Consider the following 26,962-nt stretch of genomic DNA (forward strand, 5'->3'; position numbering starts at 1 on the left):
TGGCCGACCGTGTTAGTCGACGAGGTAAAAGGAAAACCGTGCAATTTGGAGGCAATTTGTGTGGATCATTGTATTCTACTTTTACAACATCTTTCTACCCATATGCATTTTATAACAAACGGTTACGAATGCTTTTCAAAGACCAACTCGACCGAACCAATGCAACGTGTTCCTTTAACTCTTTTTGAAATCGTGCCATGGTCACACATCACTGTATACTGTACGGTTATAAATACAACTTATCAATGGTCTTATTTCAGCATTTAAACTAAACATTACAGCATTGATGCCACTTTGTACATTATATTAATCTCACTTGACTTAATTGCTTGAAACTAACTGGTCTACCTCTTAAAATCCATTGTCACGAATTAAATTTTTTACACAAGATTTGTATATGAGATTTATTGTTAGTTCTTTCCAGTGATTGAATATGGAAGACTTAAAGGGCCTCTAGGTGGCAGCAGACTAACCAGGTAAATCGTCTTTTCTTGGGAAACCTGTAAGCTTTGCCGTCAATTGAACAAAACTCTTCCCAACTTAAGACTAATCTTAGGACTTAAGATGAGTCCGAACCCTGTACTGTAGCATGCAGACCTTAAGATTAATCCTAAGTTAGGTCGAGTTACTCGTCCTAACTCGAGATAAGACGAGTCCTAACTCTTTGTGAAATCCACGGCAGATTGCATAAACAGTGGAATGTTATCTGCTATGCCTGATGCTATCAAGCCTTTCAAAGTCTCCCATAATTAAAACTATCGTATAATTATAAAATTGGCACAGACTATGTGGATGTGACATTGAAATGGGGGGAGGGGCCTTCACAAAAAAGTAGAGCTGGTTCTTGTCAATGATTTAGCTTAGTGCGGTACATACTTGGCTGCACAGGCTGTATACTCCCCAGGGAGCTGAGATGGTTTGAGGAATGAAATATATGGCCAAGGGGTAATAGTGTTCACAGCGCGATGATCATTCTTTGGGACTGCGCAATATACAGGCAAGATATTTAGTCATTGGAATATTTTATCAAGTACAAGGGTTGACCAACATGTACACATGGTGTAGGCTTTAAAAGCCCCTTTTTTCAGGATATCTAATCACCATTTTTTTCACATTTTTTTAAAAGCAAAAAAATTGGAAATCAGACTACTGTAGGGAGAATATCATGTCTGTATATTATTAAAAACAAAAAGCATCACACCTTGGGTTTCTTCATTCTGACGGGTCGGCCAGTACCTCGATGCTGCTCTCTGATGCGTGGGAACCATCCTCCGCCGTTCCGTTCTCCTCTAGAGTTAATCCGATAACATCCCTGAGAGCCTGAGGGAGGTCTGGATACTCCAGGAGCTGTAGGTAGATTCCCTCGGCCCTTCGGAGTATCACCTCAATGTCAATGTGGAATGACAGCTCATTGACATGCTGGGGGTGGACAAAATGACATGAATTGAGATCAGAGACGGTTATCAGTAAATATTTCTAGTAACGAAACCAAAGGACCCCGTAAAAGTGAAAAGCACTCTGGCCTGTAGGCCTTAAGATACCTAGGCCCAATTTCATAAAGCCTGTAAGCACAAAAACTTGCTCAGCACAAACAACTGTTGCTAAGCACAAACAGGTTACCAGCCAGAACACCAAACAGTTACCATTGCTGCGACTGGTACCCAGGTAGCTTTTTTTGCTCAGCCAACAAATTTGCAAAGCAAAATTTTCTGCCTAATGAAATGGGAGACTTTGGAACGCTAGGTGGCAGCAGACTTATCAGGTAAATTTCCATTGTGTACGTAGCTCTGAGCATGCGCAAACTACCGAGAACAATGGATTTTACCTGGTAAGTCTGCTGCCACCAAGAGTCCCAAAAGTCTCCCATATGGCCCTGTGTTGAGAAACACCCAGTTAATGTCAGTTTTAGAAGTGGAAGGAAATTCCCACAGGGACTGAAAACAACGATCTATATACAAGGAACTTTCTGCAATACATTATACAATATTTCCATGACTCAATCAAATGCTTACCTTTAAGATGTCATTGAAGTCGTAGTTCTCCCTCTCAAGAAGGTCTCGCTCTCCGTCCAAAATGGCCAGACACATCAAGAAATGGAAATTCTTACACGGGAGGCCAGTCCACATAACCTGTACAAATAAGAACAAAAGTTGTTAGCATAATTATACATTTCTGGTAATGAAATCAAGGATGCCTCATAAGTGAACTTAATCAGTGTAGACCGCAAGCCTGAGGAAACCTGTAGACAAGGGTGCTTACTATGTGAACCAGAAACACCTGGGTTAACCCCTACCCTTCCCTGATAAGTGTTCTGGGTTCTATTACGGGCACTACCAATCCCAGTACAAGGACGTTGTTACACGGCTTAATGTCCCATGCTACTGAAGCAAACAAATTTAGCGTTCTAGCGTGAACGTTCCACAGGATCTGGGTTGGTAACCTACTTTGGCTTAGCAGACCACTCTGAGCTCAGCAGAATTATTCTGTGGCAGGTCTAGAAGATAAAAAAGGGGTCCTTACCTCCCAGACTCGGCAGATATTATCCATTGTAAACTCTCTCTTGAACCAGATGAGGAGCCATCGGAAACAGAAGTAAAGATTACTGCATTCTTTGGATTCTAAGCAAACAAAACAGAAACACAATTGTTTAAAACCGCTTTCAACAGATACCAGCACTTTAAAATGAACTTTATTATCATTATTATACTCCGAAAGGTGTCAAACCACAAGTTTCAAGATAACAAATTGATCAGTGCCACAAAGTGTTTGTCATTCAGTAACAGTTACAAAAGAGAAGAAAACAAATTCCAACATTGGGTGAACACCAAGTGTTCAAGTTTTTCTTATTTGATAATTTGCTAATCACTTTTTGGTGGTGTACTTACGAAGATAGCTGTAGAGTTTAGGGTCCACAATCTGCATCATGCTGTTGAGTTGCATCAGCTGGTTCCTCATGCCTTCCTGCTCCATGTCAAAGTTCATGACCTGTAGGTCAGCAAACAATCATACAAATTAACATGAGAAGTTCTCTCCAAACCTAATGGTTATTTCTATGACAGTAGCTATTTTCAGAAAGCGCGTGTACACAGCATCTTTAAAGGTCGAAGATTCCTGCATTGGTTTTCTGAATCTGAATTATGCATGTATAGTCAGCAAAACGTCCTAATGGAAACAACACACCAACATTTTGTAGAGAAGACAATGACGAAATTTCAGTTGTAGACATGGGAGGAAAAACCCTATAGGGAAAACCCACAAAGTCCTGAAAAAGGGACTGGAAAAAAAAGAATCCAGGGCCCAGTCCAGGCTTGAACGGGGTCCACAGAGGTGAAAGGCAGTGACTAAAACCACTGAGCCAACTTGACTTTTTTTTTTCTGAAAGAAAACTTAAATCTGACAACAAAATCGCTCTCTATCATTTGCGAAAAAGAATCAACTTACCAGACCCAGTTCATCAAGAAATCCTGCAAAGCACCAGAAGGCATCAACCTCCTTCTCCATGATCATCAGAATGGGTGACAACAGATCGCTCATCCCCTGGACATAACCTGAACATGGAGAAGAAACAGTCAGAATGCTGGTAATGTTGGATTACATTGTTCTCGAAAATCAATAAATAAACAATGAAGTGTGAAAGTCTATTAACCTTGGGGGGGGGGGTATTCGATCCCACAAACTTTGCCAGAGTAATATGCCTATTTTTTTTTACACATGACTCGGGAAAGAAACGAGTTTACAGGATTAACACACATCTGTGTAAGGGTAAAACAAAATAATATTCTTATCCCGAAAGCAAATTAATCATCTATTAAAACAGGATATACTTTTGATAACTGTCCAAGACCAGTATCCTCACTTGGTGTATCCCAACATATGCATACAATGACAAACCTGTGAAAATTTGGGCTCACTTGATCGTCAAAGTTGCAAGAATATATGATGAAAGAAACAACCACACTTGTTGCACAGGTTTGTGTGCTTTCAGATGTCTGAAAAGGCTTCATGCCTGAAGTCTTTCTCAGAATCAATTTTGTGTGTGAAAATGATCTTTCTCTAAAACTACATTAATTAAAAGGTGGTCGTTTCTAACAATGCATTATACTATCAACAGCTCTCCAGTGCAAAGTACCAAGTAATTCTTTATGGTCTTTAATATTTTGAGTAATTAAAGATCTGCTATCTTACCAAGGTCAAAGTTATATTGACAGTATGTCATGAGAACATCATTGAGTATTTCAAGGTGTGGATTATGCTCCCCTTCATAGTATGCGTGCGTCCTGTCCGTTCGTATTACATCCTTGTCTGAAATCAAACAATTATGGAAAAATAAAAACTATGTTAGGTATTTCATCTTGTAATATAGTTGCAGAGTTTAATATTTGAGAAAATATAATTAGCTGTTGCAAACTGTGGACCAATTAAAGGACCTAGGGTTAATGGCCTGACATTTTTACCCAAGCAGAATCTTTCTCGGTAAAAAATAAAATAAAAAAATTATGCGAGTTTGTCCCAAACAAGGCTTAAAACAGTTCATTAGGTGCGGTTGTGCTTTCATGTTGATTCTCCTAAACAGTCAACGATTTAATCCAGCAGCCACTGTCGGAAACACCACGGCAAACCCCTTCTCTCTTGAAAATGTAGGGGATTAAGATAAGAAACATTCCACTCCAAATTTTCAAATATTTTGCATTATTGGCACAATGAAACACACCCCTGAAACGATACAAGGTATATTGCAGACATGCAACTTTCTAATTGCCAAAAAAACAGAGGTACTGGCCGATCACACTTAACTTTCGTACAGTGTTTCTCAGTTTTCTATGGCACTGTCTTAAAAAAGAAAGAAAAAAAGAAAAGTTACATGCCTGGTATTGTATACCTTTGATTGACATACCTATGATGTTCTTCCTCTCACGGATTGTGGAAAATCTTTTCTCTTGCTCCGGGGTGATCGTCTTCCACTGGGCCTTCATGCAGAAATATTCATCCCTGTAATAATCAACAAGGGAAACTGACTGGGTAAAGTCTAACTAATTTTGAGTTAGACTGAGAAAATTTCCTTGAGCGGGACTTCAGTCTGTGCATGCTGGATTAACTTGCTGGCTCTATACCGAATTAGTCCTAATGTTAAATTTGTAAATATCATTGTTCGAGTGAATGGCTTCCATAGAGTTATATGTTAGAACTAGAGGGCGCACTGGTGATGCTGCTTGCACAAATGCGACGGGACCGCAAGATGACAAGCGCGCCATTCTGTACACGCGTTGAATATGAAATACACGTTTGAGTTTTTTTTTATTGAACGCTCACGCGATGTCATTTGTTCAACTTAAAAAATGGCCACACAAACACCTGCTGTGAGATGGCTGTTTTGTCAACTTAGAAAATGGCCGCCTGCGCGCATGCCGGGGCGCGTATATAGGCCAATGCGCCCTCTAGTTCTTATATATAGCTCTATGATGGCGTCTGACTGGGGGAATTTTTTTATTTTTTATTACCATAAATTTTTCAAAATAAATTGATGTTTTGATACAATTCAAATTAATTGACGCGTCTTCACTATTTCAGACTTACTCTTTTCTTTTTCTTAGTGCTATCCTTTCTGTCCTTGTGGAATTCCAGGGATAGTATTTCAAGATAAACTTCCAGACGTCCCTCCTTATCGACGGGTCCATACCCTGAGAAAAATCACAGGCATTTATATTTTTAACAACACACTGAACACATTGAGAACACACTTTGAAAACTAGCAAGGAAAACCTAGAATTAAGATGAAATATAAGAACACAAGTTGAAAAGATAAAGAAAATACAAATTGAGGAGACACATTAACAAAACATTTAGACACACTGAAAACACAATTTATAAACAGTTAATACAACATTAAGTAGGTGGACACACTTAAAACCAACTTTCAAACAGTGGAAAAAAACTAAGAAGACACACTTAAAACACACTTTAACAAACTTACCCCTTGGAAAATCTTCTTAAGCAATTCAGGGACTTCAATAACCCGTCCCTCTTTGTCCAAATGGCTCTCCCACTCCGCCTTCGTCAGGGGGTCCCTCCGTTCAACCTCCGGTCTTGGACCCAGTCTGCTCTGTTGAGATAACAGAGTGTGGATGAAATCTATTAGAATTAATTGTTTCAAGACTAAACTTAGGTCTGAAATGATATGGAGGCCAGGGGAATAGCCTGTTATTTATTTACCTCCATGAATGCACGAGTCAGGGTTGTACAACTTGGGTTGAGGACTCTGACTTGTGTTTCGAGTCTGACTAGTGTTTCAGGTTTTGGGGAGTGTTGAGTCACGTCAGCAAAAGACTTAGTAAAAGACCATGACTTGGCTACAACTCTACTGACACTGTAACATCTTGACAATGTGAGAAAAGGTGTTTATGTTGGGATCCTGGGTTTACATCACACTTGAGTTGCTTTCAGATCTGCATTTCCGCAAAAGTTGGACAGAGTATAAAGTGTGTATCACAAATCAGTGTCAGAGTAAAAACAAAATAACAATCTGTTTTGATAACAAGTTTAAGCAATTTCTTTTCACTTCAGGCAGGCCTATTCACAAACATTAATATTTATAGCTGATCAGGGATAGGGTGCTAGATTTTTCTACAGCTTTTAATTTCATCTAAAAGATCTGCAAATCAAAGTAAAGCTGCTGAAGCCTCGTCTCTCAAAAGGCCTCTGATACTTATTGACCCATAATTATATGGATGAGGTATAGAGTCAAGATATTTTGTGTTACCTCTGGGACAACCATTTCATAGCTCTGTTCGGCCTCTGAGTTGACGGATAATATACTGGGCAGATCGGCCATCAGCTCGGCATACTCATCGAAGGGTCGGCTGGCTGTGGGCGTCGTCAAAGTATCACGCAAGAAGTTGGTCACTTTGGAGAACCCACCCATTGTTGCGGTATACGGGTCCTTGAAGAACTTCTGATGATGAAATAACAACCAATTGTACAAAGATAATAAAAAGAGACTAAAATTGTTGCGATATTAGGTAAGCAACAACAAAGAATTTATTGTTGCAAATTGTTCAACAAACAATTTTTCGCCAAAGAGTAATGGTCGTGAGGTAATTTACAGGTTACCAGTTCAATGAAATCTCCAAGAAGCAAAAGTATAAACGTTCAATTTTCAGTTAAAGGGAAGGTACACGGTTGGTATTTGTCAAAGACCAGTCTTCTCACTTGGTGTATCCCAACATAAGCATAAAATAACAAGCCTGTGAAAATTTGAGCTAAATTGGCCATCGAAGTTGTGAGAAAATGATGAGAGAAAAAACACCCTTGTTGGACGAATTCGTGTGCTTTCAGATAGGAATAAAAGACTTCTGGCTAGGAGTCTTTTATTATTTTAGTGAGAAATAACCTCTTTCTCAAAATCTATGCTACTTCAGAGGGAGCTGTTTCTTGCATTGTTTTATGTTATCAACAGCTCTCCAATGCTTGTTACCAAGTCAGTTTTTAAGTTAATATTTGTTTTGAGTAATTACCAAACGTGTACCTTCCCTTTAATTTTCTCTGGGAATTTACTTTGAAATGCCTCTTGTAGGTTCATACTTAATACAGTGGATCTGGTCACCTCTGAGTCGCCAAGAGCTAAAATTACTCCAGAACTTTGCTCTTGAAGATGGACAGCAATGTTCCTCTGGTAAGGGGGACTTCTAGGAGGAAAATTGCTGTAAAAATCTTAAAAGGGCACCACGGCAAAAGCACAAGGCACTGGGGCAATTGCTGTGGGTGCGGCGCAGGTTAATACCAGGCCTGTTACTCCAATGCAAAAAAAAGTTGGCTTACGGTTGCGGAAGTCTCGCCCATGATCTTTAGCTCAGTAAAAGACTGCGTCAGAGCGTCTGTGTTGTGTGGTAGCACAATCAACTGGCAAGAATCTGTAAGATTTCTGTAAAGAGGAAACGAAGGATATGTTTTTTTTTAATTGTTGGACTCTGTTATTTTCAAGAAAATGACAGAAAAATGAATAGAACAGCTAATTTTATTTTCTCAAAAATTAATAGGAAATATACATTTCTGAGTTTATGTTAGAACTGTAGATTCTTTGTTAACATGGGAAACATTTCAAAAAGTCTATTCGGTACAATACGTTTCATTGACCTTTTGCTCTTGCTGTTGTGTGAGCATAAGTGGGTTAAATCTTGAGGCTGTTTACGGCCGCTATGAGCACTTCAGTATGAGCCACTTACCACCACTTTGGTCTCTAAAAGATTAAGAAGTCAAGAAGATGTTACTCACGTGGAAATAATAACGTGCTTCTTCAGTTCTTTAACCAGCGCCGTGCTGCCCCCCTCGTGGAAATGCAGCGGGGGTAACGACACCCCGTCCTTGAGCACGAACATGAGGTACGACCAGCCCAGACCACGCTTGGAACGACGGATGGTCTTAGTGTCCACTAAGGGAAAGCTCATTGCATAACGGCTTCGTCGACTTGGCTGTGCAACAGTCACATTCTCTGTAGGTAGGGAAATAGTTAATAAAAGTATAAATCTTACTCAACATGATTTAAACACAAACTTTTATTTTATTTCATTTATTTTTACTTTTTTCTTGGGGGGGGGGGGCGGGGAGTTAAAACTTTGCATAGTGGGAGTATGATCTAGAAACATGAAATCTCTCTTTGAATTTGGGTGGTTCTGAAAGAACCTCTTGTGTATCAACCTTTAACCAACCTGTTACTTTGCTGTTTTCTCTCTGGTAACTGACTGCGTTTACAACGGTCCAGTCAGTCTCAGTTTTCTCTGGGCTATGATTCTCGATCTCCCTGATCGGGTTCCACTCAATGTACGCTCCATCACTCTGTTAAAAAAGAAATACATAAAATAAAAAAACTGGAACGTATACCTATTGGAATGGAGGATTGGAATAAATTTAACCCAGGCTTGGAATAACAAGCGGAGGCCAAGACCTCAATTGCCCCTGGTCTTTCACTTGGTGCCCATTCAAAAGTTTCCCATTGACTTTCAAATTTTCCAATAAGGTTTATCGCGATTCAGAACTGCAATGCGTTGTGGGAAGGAATATGGGGCGGTTTCTATGCAGTTTCTACAACTCCAGCACGCAACGCCTAAAACTTTGTGTGGGTTCAACAGCGCCCTCTCTTGATATTTTGCTATTCGCGATAAACCTTATGGAAGTGCCCTTTCATAAAAATGAAAATGGCAGGCCTGTTAATGTTATTGGAGATTCAACCCTTTCCAAAAAGTACTAATGCGTTAGCTCTTCAACCTATTCAGTTTATTCACGCCAACTTTGTTTCAGAAAAAGAAAAAACTTAGCGATACCTTTCTGATCACCTGGATCTTTCCTCCGAACAGAACATCACCAGCTTCATCTTGAGTTGTGTGTATGAACACACCACTCTGTTCGTATAACACCTGCGTCTATGGGCAAATTAGGTGAAGAAATGAGAGTAATAAACAATTAGGACAGCTAAGACAAGTCAATCAACATGATCAAAAAGGGGGAAGTGCAACTAGCCTGCAATTGCAATGTAATTAATTCCGTGCAGTGTCGATCGTCAACAAATTCACACAATTTCCTACATTAAATTCCCATCCATTCATACCTCTACATCTCCTGATGCCATCATGAAATACACTTGATGTTGATCATCAACTTCATACAATCAATCTATGCCAGGAATACGATGTTTCCAAGTATTTATTTTATGGAAATTATGACATCAACTCATCCTGACATGACGAAGGACAAAATAATTTGTGATGATTTGGCGCAACTGAAAGGGCGCCACCATTAGTACGAGATCATCCGATCCCTAGACTTGTAACCAGTCCTCATACAAAAACTTCAGACTCCACATCATGGGTAGCCTCTTCCTCAAGCAGGTTAAGAGGCTGAGGAAGAGGTTGATTGTAAAGAGGTAAATTAGAAGAATTCTTGGAATTTTAATGGCCAAAAACTTATCAGGAACTTTTTTCCCCTCCAAAGTTAATAATTCCTAAGAACAAAATTGCTTTTTTTTTTCTTACAATGATTTTTGGGGTTGAACAAAGAATTGACTAGAGTGGGATTCGAACCAACGACCTCCAGATTAACGTGCCAGCGCTCCACCAACTGTGCTATCTAGCCCTATATTGGTGGTGTCCCTATTTTGTCAATATCTTTGTTTGGGGTGCGTCAGAAGCCATACAGCCGTTTAACTGCCTTGTAGCCAGGGATCACACCCAAATGACCATACAACCTGGGAAGCAGCAGCCAGGGGATGCGACTTTTTTGTTTCAGATATCAATTTTAGTTAAAATCAAACTTCACAACAGATCATAAAACAGTTTCAGCTACTATGCTGAATTGGTTTATTTACAGAAAAGAATGCACACCATAATAAAGTTACAAAATAAGTTTTACATTCAAGTTGTATGATTTTAAAATAGGAACAATTCAGAGAATTCAGAAATTTGTCTATGTAGAAATTGAAACTGGTAAAAACATCAAGCGAGCTTCCAGGTTCAATCTTCTCATTTCCCCCACCCCAATAATGGTACAATCCCAGCAAATCTTGTTGGGTACCCAACATTAAATATTGTTTTATAAACAAATGTTGAATAAATGTTAATGTCAAGAGTTTTGTTATTGGACTAAAAACTCTACACATTAACAGGTGGAAACATTTTACTTCAAGGTGAGGGTTACAACTAACTGATTTGTGCTGCCAATCTAAATCAGCTGTCGCCAGGGACATTTTACAAACATAATTCTCGTTAAAAACATACAACGTGTGGTAAAATAACAGCATTAATATAAAAATATCATCTGTGCTTGCCCACCTTACTCAAAAGAAAAAAAAAACCCAAATGTGCCCCAGCCGTATGCTTTAGATAGCAATTTGTAGATTCCATCCTTATTTAATAATTTCTTCGGTCTTGTGTGGAAGTTTTACCCGCCGGGCGAATGTTTCAGCCACCAGGAGTGGAACCAAGAGGGTCGCTTCACCATATACCTGAAACGGAAGGAAAAAAGGGGAAACAAATTAATTGATGTAAAAAGAGCATTGAGAATTTAATTGTTGCTGTACTCATTTGCTGTACTCATTTTTTTTAAACAATGCTGGATTAATTTGTACCTTGACGGGTGACGCAGTGGTCTTGATTTTTCCCCAGGAGATTGCCTCGTCAGGTCTGGCACCAGAGTCTGAACCGTCAAACTCATTAGCTGTGTTCAGAAAGACGGAGAAGTCCGCTCCATTCCTCTGAAAGGGGGGGGGGGTGTAAGAAAACATGAGACATTTTTTAATACATATATTTTTTTAAGAGATTGCTTGACGATCACAAGACTGGATGTTCACTTCAAGGTGAGGGGTACAACTAACTGATTTGTGCTGCCAATCTAAATCAGCTGTCGCCAGGGACATGTTGCCACCTACTCATGGGGCTGAAATAGAGCTACCCCCTTCACAGTCTGTAAGGATGTAGGCATTGCTATCACCCTCTTCAAGTCGAGCGCCATCTAGAAGCTCGAGCCTGCTCAGTGATTTTTCTCCAGATGTTCCGGTCCAGCATGCAGGAGCGTAGTTCCTCAGCGCTGGTCAAGCAGGTGTCTCGTTTCAGTGTGTCTACAAAGGAGATACATCTTCTCCCACGCGAAGCCTTGCCTTGGGTGGGCTCCCAGAGGATGGTTGGGCAAGCGGCAAGCTCCGAGTGGTATCATCCACTGGGAGCCTGGTTGGTAAAGTAGAATGCTTTTACCTTCAAAGTTATTCTGGTCTAGTGCCCTGCTCAGGGGCACATTTAACAGTGTAAAATAATGACCAGGTATCGGACCCACACTCTGCTGATGACAACACTGGAGCAGGGGCCCGGTAAAGCCCGGTTCATACTTCCTGCGTATGCGAATGCGATACGAATGTTGACGTCAGAAATTCGCAACGAATAATTCACAGCAGTTGAACTCTGGGCAACTCACTTGCGAATATTGCTGTGAAAGGAGAGTTGTGACGTCAAATTCATGTCAAATTCGCTTCGCATTCGCATGAAGTATGAACCGGGCTTTATCCCGAACGCTCAAACGATGTCGAGTCAAGAGTTCCATTTCACAAAGAGCTGAGATTGACCTTAACAATAATGTCAAGACAATTCATCTTCTTCGAGCCCAGGAAATGTAGTGGTACTAATACTTACCATAAGGTTGGCGTTACAGATGTGATGTTTAATGAGACCACCTCCTAGGATGATCATTCCAGAGTGAGTTGCAAAACACGCCTGGTTATTCATTAGCCGGATATCTGAAAGTAAAAAAAAATAAACTAAATACGATTTCAGAGAAAAAAGGAAAACAAAATACATACAAAAACAAAGGAAGTCAACAGGGCTCAAATGTTACACTGCATCACAGGTCCCAGGCACTGGGACCCCGGGCACAAGGCAAGTGGATTTAGTGTCGGGTCAGACAAGATTGTGCTTTTCAATTGTATAACAATACCTCCCTGTGTAATATCTTGAAAAGAAACAAATCACGTTTAAATGTTGATTTTGAGTTGGAAGGTCCAAGTTCTTACCTTCTACAATATCAAGCACCAATCCAGGATTCTTGTAGGAGTGGAAGTATAACATATCTCCAATGGACCCATCAGTGAGAGCAGGACTAAACACTGGAATGTTGTTCTAAAAAAAAAACAGAAAAATAGACACAAGTCTTTATAAAATTTGATTTGAGTTTCGAAAGAGCTTACCAAGAAACAAAACAATACCAGGACCCAATTTTATAAAGCCTGTAAGCACAAAACCTTGCAAAGCACAGAAAATATTGCTTAGCAGAAACTTGTTACCAGTCAAAGTACCAACAGTTTACATTATTGTTACTGGTGCCCCACCCCTTTTTTGATTAGCATAGAAATTTGCTCAGCAATATTTTCTGCCTAACAGCTTGATGAAATTGGGCCAGATCTCATATGAGACATTTAAATAAACAACATACAATAACAAACAAACATTTGAAAGGTTAATATTGTACCTTGTACGCCCAGTAATAAACAGACTCTGGGTTGTTGATTTCCTTGCCTAGTCTGGCGATCATACGAGATGGCGTCCAACGCGTCCCCTTCAGTGAAAAAACAATACACAAAATGTCAAAGTTACTACAACTTTGTCTGTTTGTCGTTATTATTTTCCCATAAAGGGAACTCAGCAAACTCCCACAAGGGGATATAAACACCAAGCTGAAAACAGCCGAACTCTCTCTCATTAAAATATTGGTTTAACGTCAACAAACCAAGAAGTTGTGATTCAGTAACTAGACGACAACACTTTTTCTAGTCATTGTGAAATCGCGGTTAGCTTGGTAGGATTTGAAACCACACCCTTGTGAATGCAATTCCTGCAGGTTAACCACTAGACCATGGTGACTTAAAACCTTTGAGAGAACTTCAATATCCCGTCCCCCCTCACCGCCCTACCCATCCCATCCCCCTCTCCTGCCTAACCCCTCCCCATCCCGTTTTCATACTTGCGTTTTCTGCTCCAGTAGCATCTGATCCAAGATAGGCATGATCCAGTCTTCAAACAAGCAGTAGTTATCATTAGGAGAGAGAAGATTGCCGATGCGGTTGATTCCTTTGCTCCTTAGCTCTCGTCCAGACAGTCTGAAATCCCCCATGAAGGTCGGAGCGAGGCACTTGATGAAGTCCTCCTCGATACCGCCTGCTGAAGTGACTATTACATCCACCTGATGAAAATCAAAACTTTGATGTTTCATTTCATTTTTCAATTAATTTTTTTCTCAGAAAACAAACTTAATTTACTATACTAGCCAAGAACCCAATGGAGAGAAGACCAGGAATGAATTTTCAGTTTTAGTTGTGGGAATAAAACCCCAGAGAAATATTTCAGTTATTTCTGGTTATGAAGCCAAGGACTCTAACAAAAGAAAACTTAATCACTTTACTAGCCAAGAACCCCGTAGCAAGAAGACAACGAAGGAGTTTTTCAGTTTTAGATGTGAGAGGAAAACCCCAGAGATTTATTCCCATGCAGTCAGGTAGGGACTGAAAACCCAATCCACATAGTACCTCGGTGGGATTAGAACCAAGGCCCTAGAGGTGGAAGGCAAGGAAAGATGCCACTACGCCAACCCGACCACCCAATTTGGATTTGAAGTGATATAAAATATCCACAGGTTAGTTTTGTTGTATACATCTACAGCTGTATAGGGTCAAAACAATCAAAGGGTTCCAAAAAAACAAAAGGGGGGGGGGAGTTCCCTTTTAAGCAAAATTGTGATCGAGTAAGAACTGACCAAGTTATGCTGAGCAATGAAGCAAAGATTCTCTCTCAGACCAGAGGAAATCAGGTTAGATGTGTAACCAAGAAATATGGTGCAGTTAGTCTTCGTTCGGTGCACCGGATTGAGCTCTGTTCCCTTGACAACCTCCTCTTCTGACAATGGCTCCGCCTTCTTGTCGAGCTGGGGGGGAAATAGCACGAGTATTTTGTGGATTGTAACATTACTTTTTGTTAACGGTTTTGGTGCGGCATAAAATGAAAACAAAACAAAATTAGAAGGAGTACAGTGACAGTGCTAAAGTTACTTGGTTTACCTTTTTTTTTAAATGTCCTTCCTGCCAACACTTTTTTCATTGGTATAAATTAGTGAAAAAATGGTGAAAGGACACAGAAATCTTTCCAACTTGGGCTCTGTATTTATTAATTTTGCAAGTTGTTTTGACATTTGCGTCTAGAACAAAAATGCAAATGTCAACATTGCCCCAGTTTTGTCTACCATGTTATGTAAACTTTCCCTTTAAGTTAACTTGCCATTTCGTTAAAAGCCTTTTTTAGTTCATTAATTATTATTTTAAGAAGGATGCATACCATTTTGTTTATCTCCTCTACAGCAAGCCCGAAGTTTGAGGCCTGGAAACCAGTGGTTTTGTAGCTCTGGAGGAGTTTGTGATAGTCGATGCCCTGGTTAAAGTCATAACCACGAACCTCTACCGAGCCAGGAGGCACCGAGCCGCTGGAGGCGGCAAGCGCCGCCTGGTAAGCAGCGGCTGGAAGTTGGTCGGCCATTCTCGATAAAGTTATTATAGTTCTGTACCCCGGGCCGCTGTACTTGTGATCAGTTCTTCTGTGGTCCTTGCAGCAAAAATTTCTGCTGCCGAAGGGATGAGAACGCCCAAAGCAAAAGTGATGAAGTGTGTACTGTCACAGTGTCAGTGTCACTAGTCCGTAGTCAGTTCTGTACCGTGTGGTAGTGATTGCACCACGAATATGCAATAAAATATTTATTGCAAAACTCGTTAGCCCCAGACCAGACCTAAGCAAGAGTAGGCCTGTATGTACTACTACTCACACTGCAGACTAGTGTACTCCCCATCGGCAAGCTGTAGGCAGGGAGCTGAATGGAACAAGTCCTTTTTTTCCCTTCACTTTATTGTAGGGATCAGTGTGTTCTGCTTCCCACTACATACCGTGTACTGTGTATCTATTTTTCTTCCTCCATGGTATGTCGCAGCGCACCATACACACAGCAGGCACGTGTGTACAGCAAGAGTAGGAGGTCATGACCCCCGCTAGTCTTTGTGCAAGACGTTTGTGTTGAGTTGGTAAAACACTACACACGTCGATAGAGGGCGTTTAGTTAGCCGCGATCCACGATCTCAGTGTGGTGCCTCCCGGATGATTCTGTCCACCAAAAAGCGGCGAAATGGTTCTGATGATAGTCATCTTTTGAATCATCCTCTTCCAGCCCATGTTAATTTTCCCACATGGGGGATAGAATCACCGGCGGACAGAATTCCCTTGGACATGCTCCTGCCCATTTCATATTGTTTAAAGGCAGTGGACACTATTGGTAATCATGCAAAATAATTATTAGCATAAAACCTTTCTTGGTGACCAGTAATGGGGAAAGGTTGATGGTATAAAACATTGTGAGAAATGGCTCCGAAGTGCCATAGTTTTCGAGAGAGAAGTAATTTTCCACGAATTTGATTTCGAGACCTCAAGTTTAGAACTTGAGGTCTCGAAATCAACTATCTAAACGCACACAACTTCGTGTGACAAGGGTATTTTTTCTTTCATTATTATCTCGGAAGTTCGATGACCGGTTGAGCTCAAATTTTCACAGGTTTGTTGTTTTATGCACATGTTGAGATACAACAAGTGAGAAGACTGGTCTTTGACAATTACCAATAGTGTCCACTGCCTTTAATGGTTTAAGTTTGTCCGAGTTCCCTCGGAAAGGGACATGCCGCCCGTTGGTAGTGCCTTTTTTTCTTCTTCAAACAAGCACCCTTTGCTATCACGATATTCATGACCGAACAATAATTATTTCAATAGAATTGTCACATGCTTCACATTGCATTGTGTCGGCCGCCTGTAATTTCATCAGAGAGGACAAGGCAATTTTCATTTTGCAAAATGCACCCGTTAGAAAATACCCGCTTGATGCGGATGCCCTAAGTTGCAATCTTCCATAGACCTTATCGCAAATACCAATGCGCAAGCGCAGACTGTTGAATGAGGTGCATTGTGGGATAGATATGGATCAAATTTGGATACCAGCTAGACCACAATGCACCTAATTCCAAGCTTAACGCGCGCGCCCCAGTATTCGCGAAAAGGTCTATAACAAGCATAGCGCCCTCTATGAGTCTTTTAGTGCTCCCATTCATCGGCTGCTGCCGTTTGGAGAAGTGACAAAGTTTGAACGCGCGCGCCACGTGCATGCACATCACCACTTACCAGTCACTGAAAAGAAACAACGGACTAGTCGCAGTGTTCTAATGCGAAAAAAGCCTACAACTCATTAATTACCATCTAGCCTACTTTGTTATTCTATAGATTTTCAAATTTCCAGTCTTCGTGTTCATTCAATGCAAATGCTGAAGCTTGCGGGGGACACAGACTTTAAAGACATCATCTTCACAAAGAACATTATTATTTCATAGAATAGGTTTCAAAGAGGTGGGATTTGAAAGGGGCAGGAAACAAAGAGAATGTTTTCTTACCCTCGGATACGGGGCAGAGCGGAGGGTATCCCCCTCCAATAATCAAATTACTGAAACACTATTTTCCTCTTGTCAGAAGTGAATCAGAAGTGAATCCTTCAAGGAATTTTCTGAGAATGCAAGCACAATGAACTTGGCCGGGGGGGTGGTTCCATGCCCCATCGAGCACCAAAGAATGGTAAAATTTTGCACTCTCGTACCTGATTGGTTGAAACTGGCATATGGTGAAACTTGATAAACTTTCGGATTGGTCGTGAGTGGCGTGCACCACTTTCCCGTCAGAAGTCGTCTGCTCACTCAAACCATCAAATCACTCATTGGATCGTGCACGCACACAAGTCAAGGCTACAAGACGTGAGAAGTCGAGGTACCATAAGCCTGTGTTGTTTGTACGTGTGGTAGGTGGACTTCTTGTATACGACTACCGTGTGAACACGCACAAAATGAGTTAAACATTTTGTTTTCGTCTTCGTTACACTTCTTCAAACAACTTCACCATTTGTTCCAGAAATTTATGTGAAAACGAACCCCTGCAATGTGTTAGATAGTCCCACTTTAAATATTTACAATGAGAGCAGAGGCTCTGACCCTATTTGTGCTTTTCTTGGTGTCTACTGGAGATATTTTGGACGATATTTTATTCGCCACCGTGGAAGTTTTTCATCCTAAAAGTTATGGGTGCAGAGACAGTGGTTTGCCCGGTCGGCTTGGGACAGGCACCGGGGGGCACTCGTGTGAGACACGGGGGAATATCGGTAATTTGTCCGGTAGGAGTTTGCGACGTGGGTTGATGTTAGCTGATGCTCAGGAAGATAAGAGAATACTACCACCAGGTAATAATATACAATGTTTTTGTTCAGCTTTCCTTCTTTGTTGATATCTATCTTCCAATAAGTACATCTCCCAGAGGAGTATTTTTGGGCTACACTACTTCTAGAAACTTAAGGCTCCCTAAGGATCCCCGGGAGCCTTAAAAGTAGGGCTACACTGGAAAACAACTTGCTCAGTTTGAGCCAAAAATGCAGGCTCCTCTGTTCACAAAATGGCTCAAAAGGTTGGCTCACATTTGAGCCAAGACTGGCTCAGTCAAAATTGATCCACTGGCTCGTTTTGAGCCAATCTTTTGGCTCAAACTGAGCCGGTTATTTCCAGTGTACATATTGTATGTAGCTAGTAGAGACCTACTAAGACATTGCCTTGTAAGTAGTAAATGTGCACAGTTTGATGTCTTGTAACAGTGTATTTTGAGAGGACAATACCATTCCACCCTAAATTCTGAAAATGTCACTTTACACTAAAGGTCTACTGCGAATGATTTAAAGTAATGTACATACACCTTGTTTGGGGGTTAGAAAGTCAGTCTTGTTACCAATGGGACCTTGTCACCCCTGTTTGATTGATTGATATACATCAACTTTGAATGTGAGTCTTATTGCTAACTGTTGCATTTATCTACATGTCTTGTGTTTTTTAAGGACCCCGAAATAAGCCATTTTTAAATCAGCTTTTTGGGATATCTTTGACGTAAATTTTATGTATTTCCTACACATGTATTGCTTGTTTTTTAATGGTGGATAAAGTAATAATAAAATACGAAAAATAACTTTCCTCTCAAAACAAGCAGGATTTATCTTCATTATTTGATTTTGATGACTGACTCCTGATCCTTTAAAAGGCAGTGGACACTATTGGTAATTACTCAAAAAAATTATCAGCATAAAACCTCACTTGGTAATGAGTAATGGTGAGAGGTGACATAGTTTTTGAGAAAGGAGTAATATTCCACGAATTTGATTTTGAGACCTAAAAATAGAATTTGAGGTCTCGAAATCAAGCATCTGAAAGCACACAACTTCGTGTAACAAGGGTGTTTTTTTCTTTCATAGTTATCTCGCAACTCCTACGACCAATCGAGCTCAAATTTTCACAGGTGTGTTATTTTATGCATATTATGTTGAGAAACACCAACTGTGAAGACTAGTCTTTGACAATTACCAATAGTTTCCACTGTCTTTGAAGAACTTTTAGTTTTGCAAAACAAATTTTAGTAGCACGATACCCGTTAAAATGTTTACAATTGATGAAACAATGGTTATAGGCCTAGTGCCAAGGGGCTGTTTAGTTTTGAAGAGCTGCCCTTGAGGCAGGAAATTATGGCTCAAGTTTGTGTTGAGCAGAGAAAAACCACAGGGGAAAAGTCACAAACAGCACAGGTGACAGGCTATATTTGGCTGGTAACCATCTAGCAATAGTGTTCTAGATTTTTCTTGTCTTTATTGTGTGCTTCAGCATTTCTGTGAAATAGGGCTCAGTCAATTGCATTTTTCAAGTGACATTCTCATGGCATGTAAAATATTATTATTCATTTGTGGTATGAGGAAAATTAGATTAGTGAAGAGGTAATGAATTTCACCACCTAAAGGCTTCAGCAGGTGTAGCCCCAGAAACCTGGCAGTACCACAAACCACATGATCATTGTACGTGTTTACAAATGAAACCTTTAAAAAAAGTAACCCCAAACCGCAACATGATTGGTAAGACCTTGGCACAGAGGGTAATTTTCACCGTATTTTTTGATCTCTCGTCTGAAGTGTGAACTGATATACAATTTTTTTGAGTCATTCATCCTGTAGCAACTAACAGTATTCTCAAATTGTTCTTAAGTGTAGGGCATACCTGTCACAACAACCTCACATATAAACTTATGCAACAGCAGAACCCCCCCCCCCCTTTTGAGAAAAACATGAAGTATAATAGTCTAGAAAGTTCAACTCTGAACAAAGAGGCTCAAAAGGTATCATGTTGCGACCAGAAGGGGTCCCTGTTGGATGTGAAACTTGAAAGAAGACACATGGTTCCTTAGCAATAAACTTTTGCTGGCAACAGTTTGCCTTTTGGAAACAAATGTGAGTCCTTTGGGAAGCTGAAGTAGGATGAGACCACAATAAAAGAAAGTGATCCCCAAGGCTTTGCCAAAAAAACAGTCCAGACTTTATGACAGCTGGAGGGATCATTACAAGAGGTCCTTGACCCCAAACTGTGTCTGACATTATACAAACAAAACCATTCACAGAAAAACCAAATGCTTAAATCCACTGGTTAAGGGATTGGGTAGCCAGATCTTGGGTAAACAACTTTGTCCTGAGAACAAACAAATTAATGTTGTCATTTTACCTTGGAAACACTGACTTCAAAATGGATGATAAAGTGGTATGAATGAATTAATTACTTGAATTTCAAATTATTTTCAGTTTAAGCCTGCATACTCACGTGTTGGAGAGTGCAAAATTAAGGCATTTTTGCTGGGGCAACCAACAACTGAAAATACGGTTGCTCAAAATGTTGCTTGCCCGTAAGTTAGTTTGGTTGCCCAAAATATTAAGCTCTTTATAATGTAGAGAATCTTGTTAAAGTTGTCCTCTTCTTTAGTCATTTTCAGATACTGTTATCATTGCTTTAAATAGACAGAAAAAAAGTTCCATATTTATTTAGTACTCAGATTTACAAAACCCTGTAAAAAAAGTTCAATATTATCCTCTAAAGTTTAAAATAAAAACAAAATCAAATATGTGAAAACTGGTGACTTGCTGTGGCTGAGCAGTCAATCGCACTGGACTCAAGCTCTGGTGTTTTTGATCAGAGGGTGTGTGTTCTAGTAATTTTGTCATTGTTCAACCCAAACCCAACAATATTTTACAACAATGATTTATTCGATGTATGAGTATAGTTTTTTAGTCACAACGCAAACTTGGGTATACTTAGTCTTGGTGCAAGACGTTTTTTGATTTCCTTTCACGCACACCGCGGCCAATTCACCAACAGCGCCCGCACTGACTCACCTGACTTAGTCCACACAACGCTGTGCGAGACGGTGCGGTGGGTGGACTAAGTCAGATGAGTCGGTGCGGGTGCTGTTGGTGAATTGGCCGTGATGTTCTTGAAAGGAAAACAAGAAACGTCTTGCACCAAGACTAGGGTATACTCCACTATGCAAGGCACTGTGACCTTCTAACTAGTAAGTCTAATGTGCCCATTAGTTTCCATGTGGATTTGCTTATGTCAGCATTTTACATTGACATTGACATGGGCCCAAAAGAAAAATCTAGATCGTTCCGGACCTTGTATGGGTGTATAAGGCATACATGTAGGCCTACATATACATGTACCTTCATCATAGATTAAAACATTCCACAACCAATGTCAACATAATCCAAGAGCGTGTTTTACAATTTTCTGTCAAACTTGCGACCCAGTCAATTAGTTTGATGCATTGTAGGGGTCTCAATATGTAATTGTTTTTGTGATTTGTTCCCTTGGTGGGGATTAAATTTGACTTGACACAGCCCGTGGGTTGCAAGGAATTTAGCATCTGCTACCAATACTTAGGGCTAATTGCTTGTCAAATATATAAATCAAAAAGTTGTATTGAAGATGATTGCCTTGTTTAGTCTTTTAATCTGCTTCAGATGATCTCACAATACAAAGTTTTAAAGGATATACTTAATTAGAAGATTAAAGCCATGTCTATTTTCCAATAAACATTCTATACAGTACACACAGGTAGTTTTATAAATAAATGTGTACACAGGGATGGGGGAACTGCTCAAGAGTGTCCATAAAGTTTCACTGGAAATTTATTATGAGAATGTACCAGTTGGTATCACGCTGCCACCATCTCGGTCATGTTCCCTGTATCCAACCTAAATAACGGATGCTAATATTCATAGTTCAAAAAGGAACCATACTAATTCTCCCTCCAGCCTCGGTTCGGTTACATTGATTTGAAAATCAAGATGGCCGCACCACGATAAAGGTCTATTAAAGCTATAGTTGTTGTACCTTCAAGTTTAGTCTCCATTTACTTTTTCTTGTCTGCAACAAGTTTTGGGGAGGTTATAGAAAAATCTAGAACAGCTAGACATCTCGGGAGTTCAAATCACACCGGATTAAAATCGTTATAAAAATATCTAGCTAGCCTTATCTGTATTCTACGACTTTGAGAGGATCTAGAATAGATAGCCATCTAGAGTTTAAATCAAATCTTATATCATCGGATACCAGTTTCAAATCATGATCAGAATGTCAAAAAAGAAATTCTCAATGATTTGCTATCAAACGACGGGACTTAAAAATGAAATATTGTCGAATTGTCTTCATACTGTACATAACCTACACAACCTTTTTTGTACTTATTGTTCACATTGGTATTTTAATATTGGAATAAATATTATTATTATTATCTCAGCTCTGGAGTTCAAATCACACCAAACTAAAATTGTTATAAAAATATCTAGATAGCCTAATCTGTATTCTACGACTTTTTGAGTTATTTTCAGGTTAGTAGGTTCATATGTTTGTGACCACTTTTGCGACCTTTTTTTCTTGATGGATTTGACATCCTAAACCATTCTATAGAGGAGCACCACATAGTCAGAACAAACTTTCTCGGTGACCCTGTGTGACCATGTGGCTGATGCAGAGTTTCATGAAGTAATGTGGTCGCTACGGTTGTAGGAGGATCAAGGGCCTGCCATAGCTTCACAAAACACCTGTCATATATGTCACTTATATATGTCACTGTGTATCTGCTTTATGATTTGTTGCCATATCCTTTTGAAAACAGATGTAGTTAGCCCTTAAAAAAAACAAAATAATGATTCATTTTTACATGTATAAACATACAAGTTGATTTATTATAATAGTTGTAAACCTGTTGGTGGACAAAAATGTGGGCTTCACCCCGTCTGTACGTTTTGGTGTAGTACTACAAAATTCACTGCAGTTGGCCCTTCCATCCTTGGCAAAACAGCCTTACTGGATTTTTTTTTTAGACAAGCAAGTACAGGGATGAGCTGTTTTACCATACAAATTGGACGAACGTGTTAAAAGAGGTTGATATTTTGTTTTGTCAGTATAGCATGCCTTTTAAACTTTGAAATGAAAAACTGCCTCAATTTACACAAATGATCTTGAGAAAACCAAAGTTTTTGAGTTATGCTATTTTGCCATAAGCCTTTTTGAGATATGGCGAACACAATGCTACAACACTATAAGGTTTGGGTAAATTTGTCTGTATACACCCAAACATATATCACGTCTGCCACAACTCAAAAGGCATATGAAAGGGCATGCAGTTGTGATAACTTTCATTTTTAACTTTGATGATGCCATACTGCAGCCATAGTATTTAATTTCACCCACGTATACATAAACGCAGTAGAAAGTAGAATGAACGTACTTTAAAAACCACAGCGTAAGTGCAGTACAAACCTTCCAAACAGAGTTATAATGGAAAGTTCAATTTGATGGCCTTCCTTCTCTCTCCGTATCCATGACCCATTTCCACTACAAACCCTCATCCTAGTTGGATGCTATCACTCCGACAAGCACCATCCACTCTCATACCTCAGTGGTGAAACCAGTGGGGGTTTCCGGGCTTCATTATCAACCTTTTTTATTCACTTTTTGGTTTTGCGGATCCTTTCCCTCTTTTGCCCATGCAGGGCAAGCCAAACTGGCTGGGCTCATTTAAAAGGTTAAGGGGTGGATTTCACAAAGAGTTAAGACTATAGGCTTAGCTCGAGTTAGGATGAGTTACTTGGACTAACTTCGGACTAGCCTTAAGTTTTTAATATATCTCATGACTAGTCCTAAGTTAAGATCCTATAAGGTCTTTGTGAAATCTTAGAGTAAGGACAGACTCTCTCTGTCCTTACTCTATGGTGAAATCGACCCCTGATGCCTTTTTGCAGATGTGTTTGGCCATGAAATGAATCCCTACTCACTGAAAATGAAAATGTATGTACCATAGATGTAGATGTTTCAGCTTTATTAGTCATCAAGTTTTTGAAAGAAAAAAGGTGAAACTCACCAAGCAATGTTTTCTGGAGAGTCCCATAAATCTGTTGTATGTGCCAAAATAATTTCTGTCTCACTGCGACGAAAATTGTTTTTGTTAGTTTAACTCATTTCTCAAAAACTACCGTACCTCAGCAAGTAATATTTCAAGGGTAGGTTTCTATCATTATCTTCAAACCGTGTTAATCCGTGGAAGTTTCTGTTTTGTGTCCTCCAAAAAGTACCCAAACCCTTTAAAGGAGGTACATGTATGTTTGTTCAGGATCTTTCATTGCCAGGTAGAGTTCAAGGAAGGCCGCATACAAGGCCGTAGAGCACCAGGTAGCCATCTTTACAGTAGACTGAAGTCCAATTAGGACTCCCCTCTTGTCTGTTGTTAGTTTCTCATACGTCATTTATAGTCTCTCGTATTTTACTGCATTATTCATCGTTTTTCGGAGTCTGCCATCTTGAGTTTGTTTAGTTTTTTTCTTATGTTTGTTTACATTGTTGCTTTAACAAGAGCGGTGATTTATTGCTCTTATTAATAATAATAGAGTCGAGACTACTATATATCCAGATTCAGAAGTGTAATTGTCTGCATTGTTTTCTTCTAAAGTTTGAATGCAATTTGTTGTGTTTGATCTCTTGAATTCTGAAATTCTTAAATCTACTCAGCGTCAGAGACAGTAGAATAAAGGGCACGACAAGTTCTCAAGAAACAAATGTACACAGGGAAGTAGATAGGCCTACACATGGTGTAACCACACAATGTATACAATTTAATGAGGAGATTTTGATGGAAAATCCAAAGTATCCTGGCTTAAATTTCTGAATCTATAAAACCATGTATCTGGAAAAATCTGGACAGCTGAACTATTTTCAGTTGTGACGTTACTGCCTAATGCAAAAATTACTTGACTCGGGCCAGTGGTCCAGTGGGTATTTTTAGCTCTGATAGGGTTCCAGAGTTTTCCATTTCAGTCGGAAGTTATGTTTTGATGCTGATTCCCGCTGGCACTTTTACAGCAAAGTTTTTTGTCCCCAGAGGAAGATTGTGAATTGTGACACCGGTATATTTATTTTATTCAGCTTGGGGGAACTAGTAGTAAATGCTATAATAATACCCTGGTGTATATTCATATAATCTATGGTGTTTTTATTGGTGTTTTGTAATGCCTAGATGTGACTGCATATTCTGAATAATGTGTGGACAAAACTCTACCTGGGCCAAATTTCAAAGAGCTGCTTAAAAGCAGCTAAGCACGACAAAATGGTGCTTACCAGAGGTTATCAGCCAAAATACCAACTCAAACATTTCTGACCAGTATCCTGCTGGTTTTTGTTTATCACATAAAATGTAAGCAAAATTGTCTGCTAAGCAGCTTTTTGAAATTGGGTCATGGAGTTTAATATCAACATCTCCTATACTCAAGATGATGTCACCCACTGGTGAAAATTGCACGAGTAATGATGGAAACAAGATGGAAGCTTCTAAAAAATCATCAGTTCGTTATTTTTAATCTTTAAACCAATTTTTCTTAGATGTGTGTAAATTTTGTTATTGTAGTCTTTGAATATATTGTTCCATTTTGTAAAAAGAAGTTTTTTTTTTTAGGCTTTCAGCCTGAATTTGCAAGTAAATTGGTGAACAACTTCCTTGAACTCCTTGTAGTTATTTTTAAACCTGTGGTTTGGTTATGAGCCTTTTATAGGTAAACTGTGTCTTAGTCCAAGCCATGGTTTCAAAGAGGGCCAGAGTGTAGCAGTTGTGTTTGGGCGAAACATATTTCTATTCTGTGTGGTTCACCTCACAGTCGGTATACTGTTTTGATTGATTATGTCAGTAATTGAGTTACGCTAAGGTCATGTGAACTGCAAGGTGTCACCTCAATGTACGATTCTTTTCACAGCTACGGCAGTGGACATTTTTGTCATTGACAACGGCATTGCACTGCCGGGCAATTAAACCATTTCACCTTGTCATTGGATGTAATTATGTGGTCATCATAGTGTAGAATGTTCAGACTGGGTCGCAAGCAGCTGTGGTGCCATTCAATTCTTCTCCACATTCTTTGATTTTTTTTAGTAATTGACCTTGTCAGATTTCAACTTTCCATCACACTCTGTCCATGTGACGATAGTTCCTCATCGCTTCCTAACGCCGTTTCCGAATTCCGAAGAATGCCTCTATCAAGTTTCTTAACCCTTAATGGAGTCTTTTTCCATTTGTACACATGGCAAATGTGTTTGGGGAATAATAACTCGGCAAACAAAAGCAAGATTGAAACATGTTTTCAGTTCTGTATGACTGAAGTTTTCTTTATTTTCTAAGTCTAATTTAAATGGAAAAAAAAAATACCAAAACAGCACTTAAAAAAATAGTGCATAACAGCTTCAAAGTCGACTTTCCCCAACTATATTGAAGGGTTTGCGGTAACACCATGTAATGACTATCTCTAATGAGTTGGGGTGGTTCTGAAAAGACCCGTTGGTTTCAACTCGACACTTCGATCAGTATGCTCTGATCGTCTTCTAGACTAGTTTAGTTTTTTTTGCATAAATAGGCCTAAGCTCTTGCTTCATGGAATCCAGAAATATTCTGTTCAAATGCAAAGAATTATTATTATTTATAGGGGCACAGCAATTTTCCTCTGCTCTGGTAAGGGGAACTTCAATGAGGAAAATGCAAACTTTGCAAAGGGCAACACAGCAAAAGCACAAGGCACCACTGCAATTGCTGTGGTGCCTTGGGTTATTTCAAGGCCTGCATAGGAACAATTAGTGTATGAGTCTAGTTCCTAAGATTAACGTTTCATTTCTTATCCATTCCAGGTACTGTTGATCTGTTGAGATTATTACGAGAAGGACAGGAATTTAAAGGTGTTAATGAGGTACCAGACTATGAAGAGCAGTGCTACATTTACAGATTTCGCAAGGATACCGACGTTTCAGGCCCGAGCACAGATTTCTTTGGCCCAAGGTAGACGGTAATTCCAAAACTACTTCTAACCGTGAGCAGTGTATGAGAATCTTTGGGCACGCTCTCCGTCAGTCTGAGAGAGTTAGGATGCCCTATTTCTTAATGAGCAGCTTATCTGGATACCCCAAGTCTGAATTCTATCAAAA

The 26,962-nt window shown here is 39.7% G+C and overlaps 2 protein-coding genes across 3 annotated transcripts; both read right to left on the reverse strand.

Annotated features, from left to right (window-relative positions):
* Positions 1 to 602: 602 nt before the first annotated feature.
* On the reverse strand, positions 603 to 9,746 carry LOC117303122 (TBC1 domain family member 15-like). Of its 2 annotated transcripts, none has more exons than XM_033787220.1 (15): positions 9,599 to 9,746; positions 9,315 to 9,413; positions 8,703 to 8,829; positions 8,269 to 8,485; positions 7,816 to 7,918; positions 6,758 to 6,949; positions 5,972 to 6,100; positions 5,575 to 5,678; positions 4,895 to 4,989; positions 4,186 to 4,302; positions 3,442 to 3,548; positions 2,886 to 2,985; positions 2,521 to 2,618; positions 2,013 to 2,129; positions 603 to 1,419 (listed from the first exon to the last, which is right to left on the reverse strand). In XM_033787220.1, exons 1-15 carry the CDS (start codon positions 9,620 to 9,622, stop codon positions 1,213 to 1,215), a joined length of 1,836 nt encoding a protein of 611 aa, XP_033643111.1. In that variant the 5' UTR covers positions 9,623 to 9,746; the 3' UTR covers positions 603 to 1,212. The 2 variants fall into 2 exon arrangements, with proteins under 2 accessions (XP_033643111.1, XP_033643110.1); XM_033787219.1 differs by having other exon boundaries at positions 4,880 to 4,989.
* Positions 9,747 to 10,316: 570 nt separating this feature from the next.
* LOC117303123 (deoxyhypusine synthase-like) lies at positions 10,317 to 15,520 on the reverse strand. Its single transcript, XM_033787221.1, has 8 exons — positions 14,856 to 15,520; positions 14,281 to 14,448; positions 13,492 to 13,710; positions 13,000 to 13,086; positions 12,545 to 12,650; positions 12,168 to 12,271; positions 11,114 to 11,239; positions 10,317 to 10,990 (listed from the first exon to the last, which is right to left on the reverse strand). Exons 1-8 carry the CDS (start codon positions 15,051 to 15,053, stop codon positions 10,892 to 10,894), a joined length of 1,107 nt encoding a protein of 368 aa, XP_033643112.1. The 5' UTR covers positions 15,054 to 15,520; the 3' UTR covers positions 10,317 to 10,891.
* Between the last annotated feature and the right edge of the window lie 11,442 nt (positions 15,521 to 26,962).

Source organism: Asterias rubens, chromosome 19 (genome assembly GCF_902459465.1).
Source record: "Asterias rubens chromosome 19, eAstRub1.3, whole genome shotgun sequence".
NCBI lineage: Eukaryota > Metazoa > Echinodermata > Asteroidea > Forcipulatida > Asteriidae > Asterias > Asterias rubens.